We start from the raw sequence: 21,357 nt of genomic DNA, 5'->3' as shown, positions 1-21,357 counted from the left end.
GAAAGAAAAAAAAAGAAAAAGAAAAAGGTTGCAAACTAACTGCCCAGGCACCTTCATTGTAGAGTAGCAGGAATACTTTCTTAGTCATAGAAATAGCTGAGTATCAAGAGGCAGGTTAAGCAGACATGTTAGCTATAAAATATAATTTGGAATTTAGAATATAACTAATTGCTTTTTAACTCAGAACAGCAAAGCTAAGCAGAATCTTTTTTTTTGGCCAGAGGAACAGCAATAAAAGAAGTTTTGAGACACTAGACCAAGGATTCTGAACTTTTGATAAACTTCACTGAGAACACCTCTCCAAAGGGTGGAAAGATGAAGGTGACCTCTATATTCCATAAATAAGCAGAGGGCAGTCTGGAGAAAGGAGCCTTCGAGACCCAACTTGACTTGAGCTCCATCTGGGAGGGAGCCTGCACCTTCAGGGGATTCCAGCAGGGTTCATCAACACTCCCCCCAACTCCAGCGAAGCAGCCTTATTTTTCGACCTTCTATTTCATGTCATGAAAAAAGGCGATGGCGGAGCATATGCGTAGGAAAACATTTTATGAGCACCACGTTCATGTAACAACCTCTGACAGAGGCTTTAAATTAAGAGCCTGCAAGGGGACATTCTGAAGTCATAAATCATACTGCAAGGGAAACAGAGAAAGAGGGGAAGGTGCTCCCCACCCCTTCCACTACCCTGGGCCAGAGTCCATGAGCCTTCACAACCCCGGGGACTTGAAGACTGCTGACATTGGGCACAGAGCCACCAGGAAGAAATGGCAATGCGGGTGCCCTGGGAGATTTCTGCAAGTCCCTGAAGGCTGACCTGAACTAGTTCCAGCCAGCTTGAAGAAGAAACCCATCCAGATGAGGGAGAGAATTTGGAAAAACAGTGAGTGGGGGGTTCAGTAAGCTAAGGCAAGGTTTGTGGATTTTTTTCCCATTCATTTGCCTGTTTGTTGCTTTATGACTGCCAACCCAAGCCAAGTGCCCCTCCAAGGAAAAGACAGGATCTCAGCTAAGTGCAGACAGTTTGTCTTCCAACAGAGGGCAAAAATTTCCCCCTACAGCCATAGAAAAATCATTTAGACTAATAATAGTCAAAGCAGATATTCATGGAATAATGGTGCCAGACAGTACACTAGGGGCTATCTTTGCTCAATCTCTGTGTTCACAGGAGGAAGGTACTTTTTTTTTTTTTGTCAATGAGCCCATTTCATTGATGAGTAAGATAAGCTTGGGAGAGATTCATGAACTGTCCCAAATTCAGTCAATGCAGAGAGAGTGGTCAAGGCTTCCTGGAGCCATGCTGGTCTTGCTAATCTCAGAGAGAATCGGCTGGAGAGAAGCCATCAGGTTAGTTGGGGTATCCCGCTGTGAATCACAGGTTACTTTCTAGGAAAAAGCATTTCATGTTCAAGTTTTTCTAGATGGTTCCCAGGTCAGTCGACTCTAAATTTTCTGTGTTCTAAAACAGGTAAGCCAAAATCCCTAGCTGCCCAGTGCATCTCTGCACACTGACCTCTATGTCTCAGAACCCTCAGGGCCACATGTGTTACCCAGCTACCATTACTGATGATACCTAATGGTCAGAGGAATAGTAATAGCCAGACTTGGCACAGGGTTGCCCACAGACCAGGTATGGTGCTGGACACTCTGCAGGTATAGACTCAATCCAGCCAATCACAAGCCTTGGTGGTTGTGTTTCACTACACTTCCTGGGCGGAGGGGTCCTGAACCATAGACTGGCTGGTTGAGTCATATCAGGTAAGGGCTCACAGGGAGCAATGAGGATGGACCCAGGCTCTCATGCTCTGATCAGGGTTCTGCTTTCATCATGTAAGGTAATGGAGATGGTAGGGACATGCCATTAGATGCTACAAAAGAAAAAAGCCATGATGAGCTTTAAGCCTGCTTTGCTTCAAGGTAGGTCTGTCTGATTCAGATCCTGGGCACAAAAGACTGGAAATAGTTGGGCCAGAGTGATAGCACAGTGGTAGGGCATTTGCCTTGCAAGCAGCTGATCCAGGATGGACCTTGGCTCAATCCCTGGCATCCCATACGGTCCCCTGAGCCAGAAGCGATTTCTGAGCACATAGCCAGGAGTGGCCCCTGAGTGTCACAGGGTGTGGCCCAAAAAGAAAAAAATAAGATGGGAAATACTTAAGGGCAAACCTCTGTGGTTCCTGCTCCTTACCAACTCTGGCTCAACAGGTGAGCCATGACAGCTTGGTTTCAGAGTACATAACAAGGATTTAGCCCAAAGAATACCCTTCCCACATTGCTCAAGGTCTTTGCTGTACCACCTGCAGACACAACACAGTTCTCTTAAAACATTTCTTACAGGACCCCCAGACAATGTTGAGCAAACACCAAATAAGGCATGGGAGCTGGAGAAGGAAAACCTGTTCTTTGACTCAACCTGGGAAAAGCTGCACTCAGACCTCAGATGATAAAGAGCTAGATTTTCTTTGGGAAGAATTCAGTAAAATGCCTGAGAAATCAGAGCAGTTTATTTGTGTTTTCTTATAAAAAGGAATTGTCCCAACAAGCCAAGAATATTAAGAAGAACACTAGCATTGTGTTACCTGCAATGACCCTGAAACCCCTTCAAACAGCTCACACCCACCCAGGCTCTTATCAACAATGCATAAAATGCTGCATGATAACCCAAAATAACAAGCTGCATGCTTAAATAAAACAGCTCCAAAATCACAACATGAAATTCCAGAAGCGTAAGAAATCGTGTGGCTCTCTCTCTCTCTCTCTCTCTGGGCCTGTGTGTGTATTTTATATGTTTTAATATGTTTTATGTTCCATGCACCTATATATTAATTTAAGTTAACCTCAAAAAAAAAGGTGTGTGTTTGTGAGTTTACTCATGTTTGAGTATATGCTATGTGGGAAGGACTTCAGAAACCTACAGAAGGCAAAGGAAGACCATGCTTAGACCATGCTAACTCCCCAGTGCAGAATGGTACCCCAGAAGGGATGTTGTTGTGACTGTTTTGGGGGTGATTTATGACATCTCACCAAGCAGACCCTTTGGGTTTATTTAGCCACATGAGGTATCAACACCTACAGTTTCAAGCCAACTCTAAAGAGTTTAGGTCAACTCTGAAGAGCTTATTTTTCTCATTTGTGCCCTATCACAGGTTGGACAGAGTAGCCCTAGAGAACCAAGTTTTCAAGCCCTATGTGCAAGGTTCCGTCCTTCCTCTATAAGCTTTCCAATAGGCATTGAGCTATCCTTTGGCATCACCTGAGTCTCCCAGTCACCTAGAGACTTCTAAAGAAGAAAGGAACTTCTGAACCATGGCTCAGGGCTTCCTTGAAAACAAAGGCAACCAGTGAGTCTATGAGAGGTTTAAGGTAGAAACATACTGACAACCCATAGAGCAAAGCCAGGGGTCAGAGTAAAGGGTGGGGCATTTATTTGCTTGCATGGTTCTAATCTAAGTTCTATCCTTGACTTCCCATATGGTCCCCTGAACCCACCCAGGAGTGATCTTTATTGTTTTTGTTTTGGGGTCACATCCGGCAGTGCTCAGGGGTTATTCCTGGCTCTCTGCTCAGAAATCACTCCTGGCAGGCTCGGGGAACCCTATGGGATGCCAGGATTCGAACCGCTGTCCTGCAATCAAGGCAAACGCCTTACCTCCATGTTATCTCTCCAGCCCCAGGAGTGATCTTTGAATACAGAGCCAGGAGTCAGCTCTGAGTGCCATGAGGTGTGGCCCAAAACAAAACAGGGGAGAAAAAAAGAACAAAGCCAGCCTTAGAATTTCTGTTTGGTATAGAGGAGGAGTAGTGGGGCTGAGAAAATAAGAAGCTGAAGGTACAGACTTAAGTCATCTCTCCCACTAGCATGGACCTCTCTGCCTCCTCTCACCAAAGGGCCCTTTCTCTCTGCCTCCTTTCATCACAGGGCTCTTTTCTCCTTTGAATAGGTTGTCTAACCTAGAAAGTGATATGGAGAGTGTCACCTCTCAATAAGAACATGCAAGGAGATGTGGGTGTGTGCTAGAGGAGCACCCCCCCCCTTTCTGGGAAACTAACTGACTGAGAGGAGAGACCTCTCTGCAGCCATGCCCCTGCCAATATGGCCCTGGTAGTCACCAAATACTGCTCAAGCAGCATCAGTGCTCACCAGGTTGAGCATCTGTCCTCCTTGGCTAGACATCATCAGGAGTAACCCCACCCAGGCTACCTGAGTATGGCTTGGAAGCTCTCTTAAACAAACAAACAAACAAATAAAATGAAGCCATGATAGTAGATGGTCCCTAGGCCCTTCTCATTGTCATGTTCCACTGTGTTGTACCCTGATAGGGTGGGGTTTGCTTTTTCATCGCTCAGAGGCCAATTCACAACCAGAGAGTCCCTTGGTTGGTCCAGTGGAAGCCAACCAAAAAGGGCTAAGTGAAGCCAGGTGCTGGGGCTCTCACCAGGCTCTACCTTGAACTTAAACCGCCTCCACAGTCATGCCCACAGGCCCATCTGCCTTGGCTCAGAGACTCATTGGCAGAGCTTAACCATGTTCCTGAAGCCTCTCATCAGGCCACAGCTAAGCACACAAACTCAGATATATCTGCTGTGGGTGCAGGTACTTGGCATGATGCTAGGAGAAAATGTCACAGGAGAGGAAGAAGTTACAAATGAATCCAAGTGCTACACAATGAGTCTCTGGACCCGAAAATGGCCATGTCTGATAGCCATCCCTCCCCCCTGTTCTCTTCCTCCACAGACAGAAACTCACTTCCTGGGGCATAGAGGAGAAGAAGACTCATATTCCAGAAGCTATGGCTCCTGGTCAGGACTGTTCTCTGAAAGGATGGATGTGCTTTGAAGAAATGAGCCCCCAAAACATCACTGACTCACAGTTACTCAGATTTGTGCAAATACTGTCTGAGGACTTATGCCCAGTCAAAGAACGTGATGACTCTTCTGCCCTAAAGACTCACAGATATCTCAGTGTTTTGCATTGACAGGGTCTGAGCAGTGGTAACCATTGACTATGTTTTTCTAGGTCACTTGGGTTGCCATTACCAGACGAGCTCTGTTATTTAAGGACAAGAGCCACACAAAGAGGAAGGAGTGGACATAGACCAAGCAGGCAAAGGGAAGGGGTGGTTTTTAATTAGTCAAAACCAACTCCTAACTTTACATTTACCCTCTGCAAACACTAACAACACATGGGTGTGTAAACTATATATATATATGTGTGTGTGTGTGTGTATATATATATATATACATACACATGTATATGCATACACATATCCTATCTACTTGCAAAGTCATTTGACAAGAACAGCAAACAGTTCAAATCATATCTGTTTTCTAGCAAACCGGAAGGAACCAATCACCAACCTTGGTGGCACCTTTGATTCCCATTACAGCAGCAGAAGCCAAAAGGAAACTTGACCAAAAGGCGCAGACACTTAACTATAGAAACACACTTGCTGGTCAAGCAAGTTCTAGATTCTGGGTCACATGCTAAACACACCTCTACCAGATGCTCTCAGGTTGATAAGGGGACGATGTGCAAGGAAGGGACAAGGCAATTGCCAAAGCTCATATGAAAACATGCAGAGTAAAAATGGAGATGGGGGCCAAGCTCTTTGGCCTTCCACATATGAATAGTGCCTCAAAGCAAAAGGAAAACTCAAAACACTGTCCCACAGAAAATCCCAGTAAAGACCCCTACCCCCATCCCTATCCCATATCCTTTCTACTGGCCACAATGGACCAAGACACCTGCCTAAGACAGATGGGCAGACATCCAGAAGGCCAGTTATAGAATAAACACCCAAGGCTTATTTTTTATATGGATATTTTAAAGGCACACAAGTCCAGACCCGCTGGGCTGCTAACGTTAGTGAATTACTCATTCTTCCTTCCAATCACGTCATGTGCAGGACTCCAGGTGGCTGTGGGGTATTTGCGTACAACAGCTACCGCTGCTTTCCCTGAGAGCTGTTTATTTTTCCAGGCCTCAGGTCATTACATCAGCTGTGGTTTCTGGGCAAGCCCAGAGTGTGTGTGTGTGTGTGTGTGTGTGTGTGTGTGTGTGTGTGTGTGTGTGTGTGTGTGTGTGTGTGTGTGTGAGGGGGAGCAAGGATCCAGCCAGGCAGTGCAGTTGTCTCAGTGACCCCAAAGCTGAGAAAATTATCTTTCTGGCTGGACCTTTCCTTGGGGAGGTCGAGCTGAAAAATGGTGTAGAGGTGCAGTTTATGCAGGAAAGGATGGAGAGAGGCACACAACTGACTAGTCTGGTCAGTGGATGTTGTGTTAGGATATAAGAGTCAGGGCTAGTTTTCAGTAGCAGCATATTTCTGCTATGGCCTCTCAATGGTTGTGTCTTGGCTTCTGATCACAGTGACTGGTTGGTCAGGTGGGAGAGATGGGGAGGAAGGGCTCAGGACTTTGTACCTCTAGCCATAAGGCCAGGTTCTAGAAGCCCAAGGTCAGATCAGGAAATAAATTACATAGCAAAGATGTCCGAAAGGAAAGAAAGAGGCCAAGAAGGAGGCTGGAAAATCAAATAACCCTCCAATACTGCAGGAGAGAACCCACTGGACAAAGGGGAAGGGTTCTGTGCCCCTGTAACACCCTAATGCACAGACAGCAGAGTTAAGTCTCACCAGCACATTCCTGAGATTGCATTTTCCCAGAGCAGAAAGCACAGAATTTCATCATTCAAGGGGGAAAGCAACTTATAAATCACAGCTGTCGGATACTTTTGGGGAGGGACCAGGGTGGTAAGTGGTACTCAGGGCCTGGGGGCAACTCCCAATGATATTTGGCCACTGGGCCCAGTGGTTCAGGCCAAGGTTGAGGATTGGTGATGCTGAGGGGGTCTCCATATCAACACCCATTTATACTTGGAGATCCTCATGGGGCCAAGATTTGAACTAAGTTTCCCATACACCCTGACAGCTATGATAGCTCTCCTGCCTCTATAACTGTGGTATCAATAAAGTCTTTTTGTGTTAATGTTTGCACATAGAAGCAAACATGAGATGAAGATTTGAGAGGAATTCAATTTTTTTCCATTTCTTTGATCATTCTACTACTCTATTTAATAAAGATTGTTTTCTTTGGGGGGTTTTGGGTCACACTTAGCTACACTTAAAGATCATTCTTGTTGGAGTACAGGCGGAACATATATGGTTCTGGAGATCAAACTCAAATCAGTCATGTATGTGTAAGGCAAGTGCTTTATTCTCTCTCTGGGCCCCTAAAGCTTTTTTGAGGGGGCCACATCCAGTGATGCTCATGGAGTTACTCCTGGCTATGTGCTCAGAAATTGCTTCTGGCTTGGAGGACCATTTGATCCAGGGATCAAATCGAGGTCCATCTTGGATCAGTCAGCCACATGAAAGGCAAATACCCTTCCGCTGTGCTATTGCTCTTGCCCCTTATTTCCATTTCTTTCATCATTCTTCTCTATTTAATAAAGACTATTTTCTCTTGTTTTTTTTTGGGGGGGTTACACATAGCTATACTTAGAGATCATTTCTGTTGGAGTACAGACAGAACATATATGGTTCTGGAGATTAAACCCAAATCTGTCATATATGTATGGCATGTGCCTTATTCTCTGTACTATCTCTCTGGCCCCCTAAGGTGTGTTTTTTTTAAATATTTTTATTCCAGTTACCTGAAAAACCTTCTTGGTATCCAGCCCCTGATATAAAGAACTCAGCTGGAGCACCTGATTAAAAATGGGGTGGTCACTTGTATGAACCTCTGATATTGAGATCCAAACCCACCAGCTGGGAAACTGCTAAGGACTTCACAGGCAACACAGGCCATGGGGAACACGTGACTGCGCCTTCAGACAAGGAGCAAATGCTCCAGGAGGGGAGAGGGAGACGGGACACGTCTGTAGGCGTGTGTCATGTTATTGCAAAACCTCAGCTGCCCAGTGGAACCCTTCCAACATCAACAGTCCCCAGGCCAGAAAACAAACCTGGCGTCACAGGGTCTGAGTGTGAAAGAAGGGTATTTGGGGTGTAAAAGAAATGGGGATGGCCTTTTTGCCTCTGAAGGAGAGAGTTCAGGAGACAAGTTCTCACCCAGACAGCTTCTCAGTGTGCAGCATAAAACCCCAAAGTCACAGACTCACATTCCCCTGATCCCAGAATCTTTCTTCTGGCACTAATAGAAAGCTCTCAAGGAGCTGAACCCAGGGGGCCCATTGCTGGTCAGACACAAGTTATCTTCAAAGTTCATCTGCCTTCTCATCACACCAGAGGCCCCAACGGTAAAGTGGTGAAAACACTACAGAGAGACCGGTCACCAAAAGTGCCTTTGTACTTCTAATCATTTATGGCAATCTACTACGTGTTGGTACTTTAGCCAGAGAGTGAAATCTTCAGGAAAGTTCTTCAAGGCACTAACAATTAAGCTCTACACAGAAGGAAATCAACACTTGGGAAAGGTGACTCAGCTTCTTGCTAGGAAGACAAGGCTATACCAAAGCCCTTCCTAGGACCATTAATTGACTTAATTCTATTTGCAAAAGCTTCCCAACCCACCTGCTGCTGGTAAAGAGAAAACTCAGAAGCCTTCCTTGGGAGCCCATCTGTGAAAGTGGTATCAGGAAAACTGCCAATGCCCGTGGAGTCTGGGCAGTAGGATCAATAGAACTCCTGGGCTAATGGGACTCTTATTTGGAAATATGCCTTACTTCTGACTGATCCAGGAGAGATGCCCAAGATACTTGAGAAAGACATCCCCACTACCACCATCACATACACCCTGAGGATCCCCCCATTGCTACCTTCACTGCCCACAGCAAGGAATTCTTTTCCTGTCAAGGCTCAGATAATAAATATTTTGGTTTTGCAAGGAAGGCCAGACCATCTTGGTTACAACTGTTTAGCTCTACCACTATGCATGAAAATAGTCACAGAACATACATTTTTTTAAATGGGTATGGCTGTTGTCCGATACAACTTTTTTGCCAAAAAAAAAAAAATGCAGGCGGCCATACATGCCTTTATGACACCTGATCTTTTATGTAAAGTTCCAGAAAATGATAGAGGACCCCTCAGTGAATATGACCCTTTGGCCCAGACAAAGAAAGTCTCCCAATTTATTAGGTTGCCCCATAGGTATCAAACTCTGATCTTTAACACTGGTGTCAGTCTCTTCATCCAATTATCATGCAATACACAAAAAGTTTACACCATAACCTTGTAGACCTAATTGGGGTCAACTAGGGAAAAGTAGCCAGGTGGCAAGCCCCCTCCCATCACACACACACACACACACACACACACACACACACACACACACACACACGTGTGAAGGTAGCTGAGTAGAGGTATTCTCCCACTGTGAATACACTCATCTAGTTGGAAAGTAAAGAGGAGAGGTAAAAATGGAGAACAAAAGGACTCAGATGATAGCAAACACCACCAACTATTTAACATCGCACTGGAAGCACACAGAAAACAGTCCAGGGTTAGAGAGACAGACACAGGCTAAAGCTATGCTTTATAAGAAGCTAACCCCAATTGATCTCCAGCATTACATACAATCTCTAAATCACTACTAGGAATGAACAACATCTCCTTCCCAACCCCCACAGCTCAACCAGACAGTCGTTTCATTCCCAAGCACGAGCCTCTCTGGCCCCATCACTTAAAATTTCTGACTAGGATGTCACTCCCACCTCTTTCCTGCCAAATCTTCATCTATGAAATGAGGACACTAGAAATACTTATGTCAGTGACAGAGAGGGTGAGGATGAGGTCGTCCGTGTAAAATTCTGCAGGCTGTGACACGGAGGAACAGCGATGACAGGGAGGATTCTAATTTTACTGATAATGAGGAATATGCTAATCTTTTCTCTTTAAGCAATCAAACACATGGAATTAGACACTAAGAGATAGAAAAGACTAGCTATGAAGCCCTTGTCTTGCAGAATAGAGGGGAAGAAGAGGAATCAACCAGTGACAGATGAAAAAGGAAATTCAGGGAAACAATCGCTAAGTGTCAAATTAGTGTCAAGGTGCTGTTACGAGTTCAGAGTTTCCCCTTAAATGAATCAAACTTGATAACAGAATGAGAACTAATTTGCACACTCGGGCTTACAAATCTGTTAGGAGTTCAAAGATTTGGTGATGAATGGATGGGGAAACCAGATAGTACAGACACCAAAACTATGTCTCACTTTTGCCAAGCAGGGAGGCGGGAGTAGAAGAATGTTCTTACAAATGTCCTGATAGATTCCCACACCCTTAGGTTAACAGTCACAAATTCTTTCTCAGTTGAAGAATTCTCACTATAATAACTGTTATACTCCCACTTTCCTGACAATAATGATGATGATGATGAAGGAGATAAATATGTGTACTGATGTACTGTTATAACTTAGCCAGATACCCTTTAAGAACCTATAGACACTGTCACAGTTTCTGATTGATCACTGTCCTTCAGAGATCAGTATCCCCAATGATCATGGAGGATGTGTTATCTGAGGAAATTGAGTGTCATTAAGTGGAGTCAGAAAGCCAACCAGGATCAGTTTTTCTGATCCTGATGACTGAGCTTTAACCTCCACACAACATTGTTCAAGACTGACCCACAGGAATTTGTCCACATAATTTTATTCTCACTCCATCCTCCCAAGCCTCTCCCAACTTGTAGACTTTAATTCAAATGGGGACTCAGGCCTGTTTGGCAATCATCCTCACCCACAGAAAAGAATTCATCCATTTGAAAGGCTGTTTGGATTCAGCACAAAGGCTCAATCACACAGGCTCTCTCAAGTCCCCACACTATCACTTTGAGGACTGAGCTGGCCTCGATAAACTTGGAGGGGGCAAGGACAACACACTCATCATCAACCCTCACATGAGACTCAGCCTGCCAGTTGAGAGGACTTATCTCTAGTGGACACATTTTCCTCTCTACAAGGGAAGAAAAGGTGGTGGCAAAATTTAACTACCAGGCAGGCATAAAGTATGTCAAGGCCCATTTATCATAGTGAAGTCATATTGGAAAAACTATCAACCCAAAGAAAGATGCGGATTGGGTCTGTGAGACATTTTTCTGATAAAAAAAATATTTTTGACTTTTGTCTTCATTTATAGTAAATAAACTACAAATAAGTCTTATAAATAGGATGACTCTTCAAAAAGAATCCCCTTAATATAAAGAATCTAGCCAGTACCAAACTTGAGTATTCACAGGACCCTGCTGGCTGAGGTTGAACAAAAAAGACATGACAGCAAGCAGCTATAAAGAGCCATCAAAATACACTGAAGAACTAGGAGTCAGGAGTCTTGAAGTCATATGTTTCTGTGTTCAATAATTCTTTAAAAATTCTTCTGTATAGTATATAGAAAGTAAATTCAAACATTAAAACAGGTGTTTGGTTTGGTTTATTTGTTTCAGCCACACCTGATGATTGTTAGAGATTACTCTTGACTCAGATCAGAAGTCACTTCTTGTGGGCTTGGGAGATCCTTGGTGATCCTGGGGATCAAACCCAAGTTGGATGTGTGCAAGGCAAATGCCCTATTATCACTCCAGCCTCTGCTTTTCCTTCTTAGTCATAGCAGGGGCCACACCTCATGGTGTGGGGTCCAGAAGTGTCAGACATGTCATTATTCCCAGCTAGGGCCTTATATATACAAGGCAGGTGCACCACCATGTAATCCACACCCCCAACCCCAGGTCAAAAGTTTTTTTTAGCTAAAAAGATCATTTACTCAAAAAAAAAAAAAGATTATTGCTCTCCACCCCTCTCCCCTGCCTTCCCATCCCTCTCCCCTCCCCTTCTCTTTTGTCTCCCACTCCTGTTCATCTCTCTCTCTCTCTCCTCTGCCTCCCCCCCCCCCAACTTTGGTCCTTAGCCCTGCTTCCCTTCTTTTCGCCCCTGCCTCTTCACCCCTCTTCTCTGCCTCTCTACCCCTCTCCCCTACCTTTCTCCCCTACTCCCCGCCCCTCTCCACCTTCTCTCTCCCCTGCCTCCCACCCTTCTTCCCTGCCCCTATTCCCCTTCTCTAAAAGAAAGGGAAATTAAAAAAAAATTATGGAGCTAGTCATGAGAAAAAAATTAAAGTTGGAAGGTGTTAAGTCATCAGACCTCATTTTAGGGCTATAGAAAATGAAGACCAGACAGGTTAAGTAACTTTCTCAAGCCTGTAGAGTGAGTATTCATGGTGCAGCCACTGGATTCATGTCCATTATTTATAATAAATAAATAAATAAATAAATAAATAAATAAATAAATAAATAAATAAAGCCATTACTTACCTGAATTTCTCACATTGGTGCTGTTCAGTTTGGAGTCCTTGATTACCAAGTGTTTAATCCATAGAGTAGGAGCTGTGATTTCTGGGGATAAAAAAAGAAGGAAAGAACAAAAATAAAGTCTAGGCAAAAAACATAACTTGGCGCTTAACTCCTAGACACTTTCAAAAGTTTGTTGAGAAGCCTGAGACATATATGATATGTATATGTAAGGACATATATGATATATGATATGATATGGACTCTCCCTCAATTCATGTCCACTTTGTTCCAACACCCTCCATCTCTTTCACTGAAACCACCCAACGCCCAACTACTTTTTGGTGTCAACAAGGCCCTGCACACCAAGAGGCAGAGTGGTCAGAGCCCAGTACTGAACTGCTCCATCCAGGAATAAAAATATTATCCCGGGAGGCAAAGATCATGGGCCAAGCCAACTCTCTCAGCTGCTTCCCTGGAAGAAGATTTAAAGGGAATAAATTAACGACTCAATGCCAAATAAACCACAGTGACCATTTTGGAGGAAATGACTGAGCCACCACAGATTTCAGCTTGCTAAAATTCTGGTCCACATGGAAAAGAAAGTAAAGGCTCTGCGGTGTGTTTTGACTCTGTTTCTCAGCATTTCCCACTGCTTCCTTCCATCCTAAGAGTTTTGGAAGCCCATTGGCTCTCCGAGACTTGAGTCTCACAGAGGCCATGTGATAAAAATCTGGAATGACCTGGACACACAAAAGAGGGGCAAGATCTTTAGAAAGGGTATTGCCCTCCTGATCCCCAATGATCCAGGACCTTAGTAAATCACAGAGATATTTAAACTTCTAGGCATGAACATTAGTTTCAGAAAAGGATCAGTTGCAGAAGATATGTGATATTTCAATCCTTCTCTCTAGATATGGGCCTGTGCCTGGAACCCCCTTCATCACAATGCCCAGTCAGTGGCATAATCTTATAGAACAGATTATGTCTCATGATCCAGGCCTGGATACACAGCTGAGAGCTGTCTATGGCTTGGCAGTACATCTTTGTTAGACTTTCTACAAACTGAATTCTGCTCCAAGCTTCCTGATCTTCCCACTGGGAATGGAGTACTTACTAAGCAAAACACACTGAAGAATGCAGGGTAAGCTTCTGCATTCTATGATCTTCCTGGACACTACTCACATCTCCGGGGAGATCTATCCTCCATTTTGCCAGCAGCCATCACAATTTCTCTTGACCTAGACTTTTCCCTCTCCAACTGCCTTGATTCAATTTTCCTGGTTTCTTTCTTACTACTTTTCCCACTCTACCTCCTCTCCATCATCTCATCTCCAAGGTCCACATCTACCGGACCTGAATACCCTGGTTCACATTCAGGATCTGGCTTAAGTACCATCTATTCACAAGGTGGTTTTTCAGGCCATATTTATTTATTTTTTTCATCTTTTTTGGGGGGTGTGGGATGGTGCTGAGCCACACCTGGCTATGCTTAGGGCTTAGTCCCGGTTCTATGTTCAGGGATCACTCCTGGTGATCCGGAGGAGACCATATATGGTACTGGGAATCAAACTGAGGTCAGTGCATGCAAGGCAAGTACCCTACCTGCCATACTATCTCACCAGTTACCTATTATCTCTTTTTCTCCATACAAGTTATTTATGCCAAAAATGGATGCCATGTAATTAACACTGAGAGCGCTTTCATAGAGAACAAAGAATTTAATTTGACTTATTTCCCTCTTTTTCGCCAGTGTGGCTGATTCTTTGCCCACAAAGAGCAGGCGCAGGAGCAATGCTAACTCATTTGCCAAAAGAACACCACCCGCCTGACTGTCTTTGTCAGTCTGGGCTCCTTGATCTTGGCAGCTTGAAGGGTCCATCCAGGCTGTGTTATTGTTGGACATCAGCAGTCAAGCAGGAATCCTGGGGAGAACAGAGGGACCTTTCCAAAAGGGGAGAGTGAACCAGTTCCTGGGAAGACCATCGTTTTTATAAAGGTTAAAACAACCCCACTTAAACTGGAAAAAAAAACTTACATTATAGATAGAGAAAATAATAATGAAGCTTAAACAAACAACCGAAGGAAAGACTTTCCCTAGATCTAAAGTGGGCGAAAATGGGCAGTCGGAAATGCTGCATGTTTGAGCTTACCATCTCCGTCGAATACCGGCTGAGTTTCCACCGTAGGTGTCGGCTTAGACCCGTCATCTGAATTGAGGGTTAAAAAGAATCGAAAAGAAACTACCATTATTGAGGTAAATACTATCTACTCTCCAGCACTGTTGAATGGTTGGGGTTTGCACATGGCCCGGCCGAGTCCCAGAAAAGAGTACTGGGACTGGAGAAAGAGAAAGAGAGAAAAATGAGGAAGGGAAGCGATAAAGAACAAGTAGAAAGAGAGTCACAGAGAGATCCCCCACAGGAAGAGAAACCCACATATGTGCTGTCCAGCCCCAGGAGGGCGGAAGGGAGCTCAGCTGGCCTGACTTGGCACAAGCCTTCTCCCCACTACTACCCTCCCTGTGGGAAGCCAAGAGCAATGCCTTTCCCAGCAACACTGAGTTCTGGCCTGACATTTGAGGATAAGGGTGGCACATGTGTGGCATCAAATTGTTAAAGTCCCTGGGTCCTTTCTGCCCTTCTGCAAAAGGCAGCAGGCCATTATCCCCCCACAGTGGCCCTTATCAAAAAAGTTAGCACAGTGACGCTGGTGTGCGCACTGGCGTAGCTCACACTTGAATGCAGTTTAATCGACACAAATTACAGGGCAGGTATCAATCAACCTGTTAAAGATGAGATGATGGTGCCACTGCTCTCTTCCAAAATTCTGCCATTTTCTCGTCGTCCTCTTAAAAATTGATGTGTGTATGTGTGTGTGGGATGGGGGGGGGGGGGACGGGGACAGAGCGATTATACAGCATGGAGAGTGCTTGCCTTAAATGCAGTTGACCAGGGTTAAATTTATGGATTCCCCATATGCTGCCCTGAGCTCTGCCAGGAGTGATCCTGGAGTGAATGCAACAAAGGGGGGAAAAATGTGAAAGCAGCCTGTGGCTGGCTCATGGAACTGTGGAGGATTGGGGATATTGAATCCATTTAGCTCAGAAACAGCACAGCATACTTCTAATTCACAGGCAGAGGTGTAGGAACATAGATTGGGAGGGGACATGACAAGGTAAGTCTCTGAGGCTTTGTTTTGGGATTTTCTTTGTTTTATATTTGGTCACAACTAGTATGTTCAGGGGTTACTCTTGGCCTTGCCCTGAAGAATCACTTCTGGTGTGTTCGAGACACCATGTGGGATGCCAGGGATTGAACCCGGTCAGTCACATGCAAAACAAGCACCTTACCAGCTGTACTATCTCTGCGGCCCTGGGGCTCTTGGATTTCTAATTCTGGAAGATAAAACAAGGGGTTCTCAGGAACAAAGTCCTAATATTTCTCTTCCTTTAATACTGGCAATTCTCCACAGAGCTATTGCTTCTGCAGGTCAGGAATCGAAGCAAACCTGATTCTCCTTTCAGGATTCTGAAGTATTTCCGTCAAGACCTGCCACCCAACCTTAGCTGAGAGCAGTGTATCTCAACTTGTTTTTCAGTACCACCCACCTACAGAGCATTTTCAGACATTTTATTTTATTGAACAATCATTCTAATGACATTTTAATTGCAAAGATATGCTCTATTTATCTGCATATGGGAAGTATACCTTCACTTGATGTGCATAAAGAGCACAGTATCTGATGCTCTCACAAAATTCAATCTTACCTCATGGGTGAAACTATCTTTGTTGCATGGAGAATATCTTTTGCAATTTTTTCTATTTCTGCCTTCAATGTCAGGAGGGGAGAATTGTACCCTGGGCTCAGGGAATTTGATGATTATACCATCCCTTTCTTCCAAGGTCCCAGAGGTCTTTGAAAACTGAGATCTATATGATTATTCTCCAAGCATTACAGAGAATTTAAATTTTCCAATCATTCCATGATGACAGTCAGATTATATTCATAACAATGAGCTAGGAAAAGCTCCCGGAACCTTCATGACTTTTCTGCATCATGAGGGTGGGGATAGAAAGAACAGGGTCCCACTCCCTTTCTTTAGCCAACTGCCCTGAACTTGGGTTCATAATTAGAGAGTTGAGGGACTCTTCACCCACGTAGAGACTAAGGCCAGCATTGCCAGTTGTGTGACACCTGATTCCACAATGATTCTCAGGTGCTGACACCCAGACCTGGCTCTCATGAAGAGGAGCCTTGGTTGTCCTTATCCAAGGAGATGACATAGCAGGAAGGCAGGAGCCACTACAGTGGATGTTTTATTTGCCTCCAACCAGAGCCCTGACCAGGCACCTACTGATGCCAAACCTGGTAAGTTTGATCTGGAAATCACTAAGGGAGAATAAACACATTCTGTGGAGAGAACAGAGCCCCACAATGTCATGTCTTAAACAGCATCACTTCCCCTGGCTCTATTAACACCTCTCTCTATTGAACTCCTCGAGCCATGGAGGAAAGACTTTTGGCAACTGCAATGTACAATTGGTTGTTCTCACTGGCTGCAAAGTTTACAGTCTAAATAGCTCAGTGATTGGCCCCCTTTGAGCAAAGTGCTTTCATTTTAGAAGTCTTCTAGAGGAACAAGGGGAAAGGAAACCCAACATCCCGACCGGAAAAGACCAACAGTTAGAACCCAAGTGGAAAATGGCACATGAACTATTTTTAATATTTGGTTAAAGTGCCTCCAAATTCTAAGGTCTGACTCTCTCCCTGGAGCAGGAGAAACATGCTGCCACTTTCTCCCATAGTCCCACAGAGGGGAGTGTGGGACTGCCTAGCTGGTTCAGTGATCAAGACCAACTGATCTCCGCAGGAGACCCAGAAAGTGTAGAAAGTGAATCATCCTTCAGCGGGTGGGTCACCACGGGTGAAGAGCCACCCGGCTGCACTGCTTGGAGAGACCTGAGGGCAGAATCTTTATGAAGCGAGAAAAGACAGGGAGTGCCAGGAGAGCCACCTGTGACACTCAGCATGCCCAGAAGAGGGGAACCAGGCCAAAGCCAATAGCACCCTTTGCCCATCATCTCCGGACACCTGGGCTGCCAGCTTCCAAGCTGGCAAACAAGCGTCCCCTTCTACTAACAAGGGCCCCCAGGCTAAGCTCCAAGGTCCACATGGTTCTGCTTCATGGCAGCCACCCCATACACCACTCTGGGGACAGAAAAAAAAAACCATCCCCACAGGTGCTCTAACCTCTTCCCACCCCCTAGGGCATAATTTTACATCTTATAAGTGGGGGTAACTTGAACTCTTCATTTTTCTTCTCTGAGGAGTGACATCTATGAAACAAAAGTGCCTGCCTGCTTGCTTTCAGAACTCACTGTGGGGAATCAGAGGTAGTAAAGGGATCTTTTAAAAATTAATTTTTTTAATTGAGAGAGTGACATATACAGTTAAAAAGTTGCTCATGATTAAGTTTCAGTCATACAATGTTCCAACACCATCCTTTCAACAGTGCACATTTCCAGCCACCAATGCCCTCAGTTTCCCTCCTCCCTCTCCCTGTATTCTCTGCCCTGCAGACTTTCTTCTTCTTCTTTTTCTCTCTTTCTCTTCCTTTTTATCCTTTAAGATACTGTGGTTCAGAATATTGTTACTGAAGGGGCATCACATATAGCATTTTACCTCCTTTCATCACCCAATTCTTGTACAATGATCATTTTCAACTGTCATTGTCATAGAGGCTCTTAAAAGAGACAAAGCAGTGGGACTGCAGAATTACAATTCTATCAAAGATCCTAAGTGAAAAGTAAAGCAAATCTTAGATCTCTGTAAAAAGACAACCTGATATTTATATGGCAAGCTGTTTTAGTCAGCATTCTACCAAATGAGTTGCATAGGCAGCTAATAAATACAGCCAAAAGCATTCCAGATCATTACCTAGAAGAACACAAAGTAATACTACAATGAGCCATCATTGCCTTCCCTTTATAGTAGCCTTTTTCTTCTCCTCTCTTTTCTTTCTTTCTTTTTTTTTTTTTTACAAAAAGACCACACCAAGTGTTGGCAGGAATATGGAGAAATGGAAACTCTCATTTGTTACTGGTAGAAATGAAAAATTGAGTAGCCACTTTTGAAAAGAGTTTGGCCCTTTCTTTAGAAAGTTAAGCATAAATTTACCACTCAACCCAGAAATTCCACTCCTGGGAATCTATCCAAGAGAAATGAAAACATGTCCACTCAAAGTTGACATGCTTATATAATTAATCACAGCAACTTTATTTATGGTAGCCTCAAACTGGAAGAAAACTAAGTGTTTGTCAATTGATAAATAGATAAACAAATCGTTACCTATCCACAAATCAAACGTTATTCATCCAGCAATTAAAAGAAATTAAGTACTATCATCTGACAATACAGATGAAACTCCTAAAGTACTAAATGAAAGAAGACATGAACAAATAGTACACATTACATGACTCCATTTATATGAGCTGTCTAACAGAAATTATAGACAGAAAGCAGATGTGTGGTCACCTTGGGTTGGGGCGAGGGGGGAGTGGGGTAGATTTGCAAATAGGCACAAGCTTTCTCTCTCTAAGATGATGGAAATGTTCTCTAGTAATGGTGGCACCACAAATAATTAAATGGACGAAATTCAGGTCTCAGGTGCATTGGTGGAGATAAAAAAAAAAAATACAGGACTAAATACCCAAGCCAAAATCAACAACAATATAATCAAGAAATCCAAACTTTAAGAATATAAACTTGGGGCCGGGAAGGTGGCGCTAGAGGTAAGGTGTCTGCCTTGCAAGTGCTAGCTTAGGACTGACCTCGGTTCGATCCTCTGGAGTCCCATATGGTCCCACCCAAGCCAGGAGCGATTTCTGAGCGCATAGCCAGGAGTAACCCCTGAGCGTCAAACGGGTGTGGCCCAAAAACAAACAAACAAACAAACAAACAAACAAAAAGGATATAAACTTAAAATGGGCCTGTTATTCTGGCAGGCCAGGGGACTGTTGTGTATGTAAATATTTTGGGGGATTACTATGTTACTCACTCTAAACTGATTGGTGATTGTGCCCTACCCTAGGGTGTGACCTGGCATTCTGTCCCCACCCTAGGGTAGTACCTGATTCTGCTTCCACCATTGAGTGGTATCTGATCCCACCATTGGGTGGTACCTGACTCTGGGGGATAAAAACAAGGGTCTGTGGAAGGCCGAGGCTTTTTGGCTGGAACTGAAGCTGAGTCTTTGGACTTCAGTCTTGTCCACCGAATAAAGCGAATATTTCCACGAGCCTGACTGTCTGCGAGCTGTTTACCCACCGTTTCACGTCAGAACCGTTGGCTAGACAGGGTGGCAGATGCGTGCTCCGAGCTGGAAGAGAAAGGCCTCATCCTCCATCCCTCCATCAGTCAACCTCTTCAGGGGCTGACTTGCAACAGGGGACAAAAGATGGTGGTAGAGGATGCACTCTGGGAACATAGGTGGAGGAAGGTCAACACTGGTGGTGGGATTGGCCCAGATTTATTGTATGTCTAAAATCTAACTATGAAGGACTTTGTAAATCACAATGGTTTCAAGAAAATAAAATAAAATTTTAAGAATGCATTAAATTCACTCAAGTATATATTATCATGGGCAGGTTTTATGCTGTGTGATTATACTTTATTAACACTATTAAAATTAAAGGTGGAGCAATGCCAAAGTCATCTGCCAGAGAAACCATCAGCTTGATGATCTGAACAATTTTTAATCTGGGGCAGTTTTACTTATATTTAAACAATATCTATGCATATGTGTGTAAATATCTATGTACATTTCTGAGTCTCAGTTTCTACGCATATACAAGGTTGATTTGTTGTCTGATACCTATTCCTGGTGATTCTTTCGGATCATAAGTAATAAGACTTCATTTCACTTTAATTCCAAATTATTTCCCCACCCAATGAAAAGAGGAAAAATGCTGAAAAAAAGTCTATTCAAAGGCTACTGTTTTTCATACAGGGAAAAATAAGTAAATGTGTAAAAAAAAAAAAAAAAGCAAATTTCATTTAAAATTAATTAGGTCAACCAAGAGAATTTCTCACAGATGGTGTCATGATCAACAACCATAAGAACGTTATGGGGGAAAAAAGAACATTATGGAGGGGAGCAGAGCTATAGCACAGCGATAGGGCATTTGCCTTGCATGTGGCAACCCAGGACAAACCCAGGTTCGAATCCAACATCCCAAATGGTCCCATGAGCCTGCCAGGATCGATTTCTGAGCACAGAGCCCAGGAGTAACCCCTGAGTGCCACCAGGTGTAGCCCAAAAACAAACAAACAAACAAAGAACATTATGGGACTTAGCAGACAGTACAGCAGTTGGTGCAAATATCTAGTATGTATCTGACCTGGTTCCATGCCCAATACCACTAAACCTCTTGAATATTGCTAAGTTCAGAGACCTCCTTGCATCACTGGGCCCTGATGACCTCTGACCCACCATCCTAGTTGCTAGAAAATTACTGTGAGTAATCCCAGGGCCTCCTGAGCACCATTTGGGAAGACCCTACCCTATCCCCTCCCACCCTCATTAGAAAGAACATTATTGTAGTTTGTCACACTCCAAGTTTCTAATAGGTGGGCTTTCCTCTTCTATTTTCACCACCAGCCGGGGCAGAAGTCAATGGGCTGATAAAAAAAGAGACTGAATCTCAATGCCAGTAAGTGATTTGTCCAAGGTCCCAGAGGCATCCACAGAAGCGGAAAGTGCCCAGACCCAGGGCCACATGTTTGGCTTTCCAAGGTTCCCAGCCCCCATGCATGCTCCATCCTTGCAGGTGCAGCCTTTGCATGGGTCCTGTAAGCTTATACAGACAGCGGGTTTGTATGACAGCACAATTCCTTGCCTGCGAGAAGGCCTGGCCAACGCACAGACAGCTGGAAGTCACTTCGACCCCCAATGACACTGTTCAAAGCCGCCACTGTTTAGCTTTTTGATTCCTGATTGACATTTGCTGGCAAGTGGAGATAAATGCTGGACGGAGGACAATGTTGATCCGCTCTAACTATTCTCAGAGAAAGACTTTTCAGAATAACAAACAAAACCAAACAAAAACCCCAAAAACA

The 21,357-nt window shown here is 44.1% G+C and overlaps 1 protein-coding gene across 1 annotated transcript in view; it reads right to left on the bottom strand.

Moving 5' to 3' along the window:
* Nucleotides 1-21,357, bottom strand: part of SMOC1 (SPARC related modular calcium binding 1) — a 159,070-nt gene that overhangs the window by 18,086 nt on the left and 119,627 nt on the right. Inside the window, exons 6-7 of the mRNA XM_049770435.1 lie at nt 14,391-14,447; nt 12,262-12,342 (exon numbers count right to left, since the gene is read on the bottom strand). Of these exons, the coding sequence (XP_049626392.1) occupies nt 12,262-12,342; nt 14,391-14,447 (138 nt within the window). The remainder of the gene's footprint in view (nt 1-12,261; nt 12,343-14,390; nt 14,448-21,357) is intronic.

Source organism: Suncus etruscus, chromosome 3 (genome assembly GCF_024139225.1).
Source record: "Suncus etruscus isolate mSunEtr1 chromosome 3, mSunEtr1.pri.cur, whole genome shotgun sequence".
Classification (NCBI taxonomy): Eukaryota; Metazoa; Chordata; class Mammalia; order Eulipotyphla; family Soricidae; genus Suncus; species Suncus etruscus.
The sequence above is the reverse complement of the archived record's forward strand: the minus strand, read 5'-3'. Positions and strand labels throughout refer to the sequence as shown.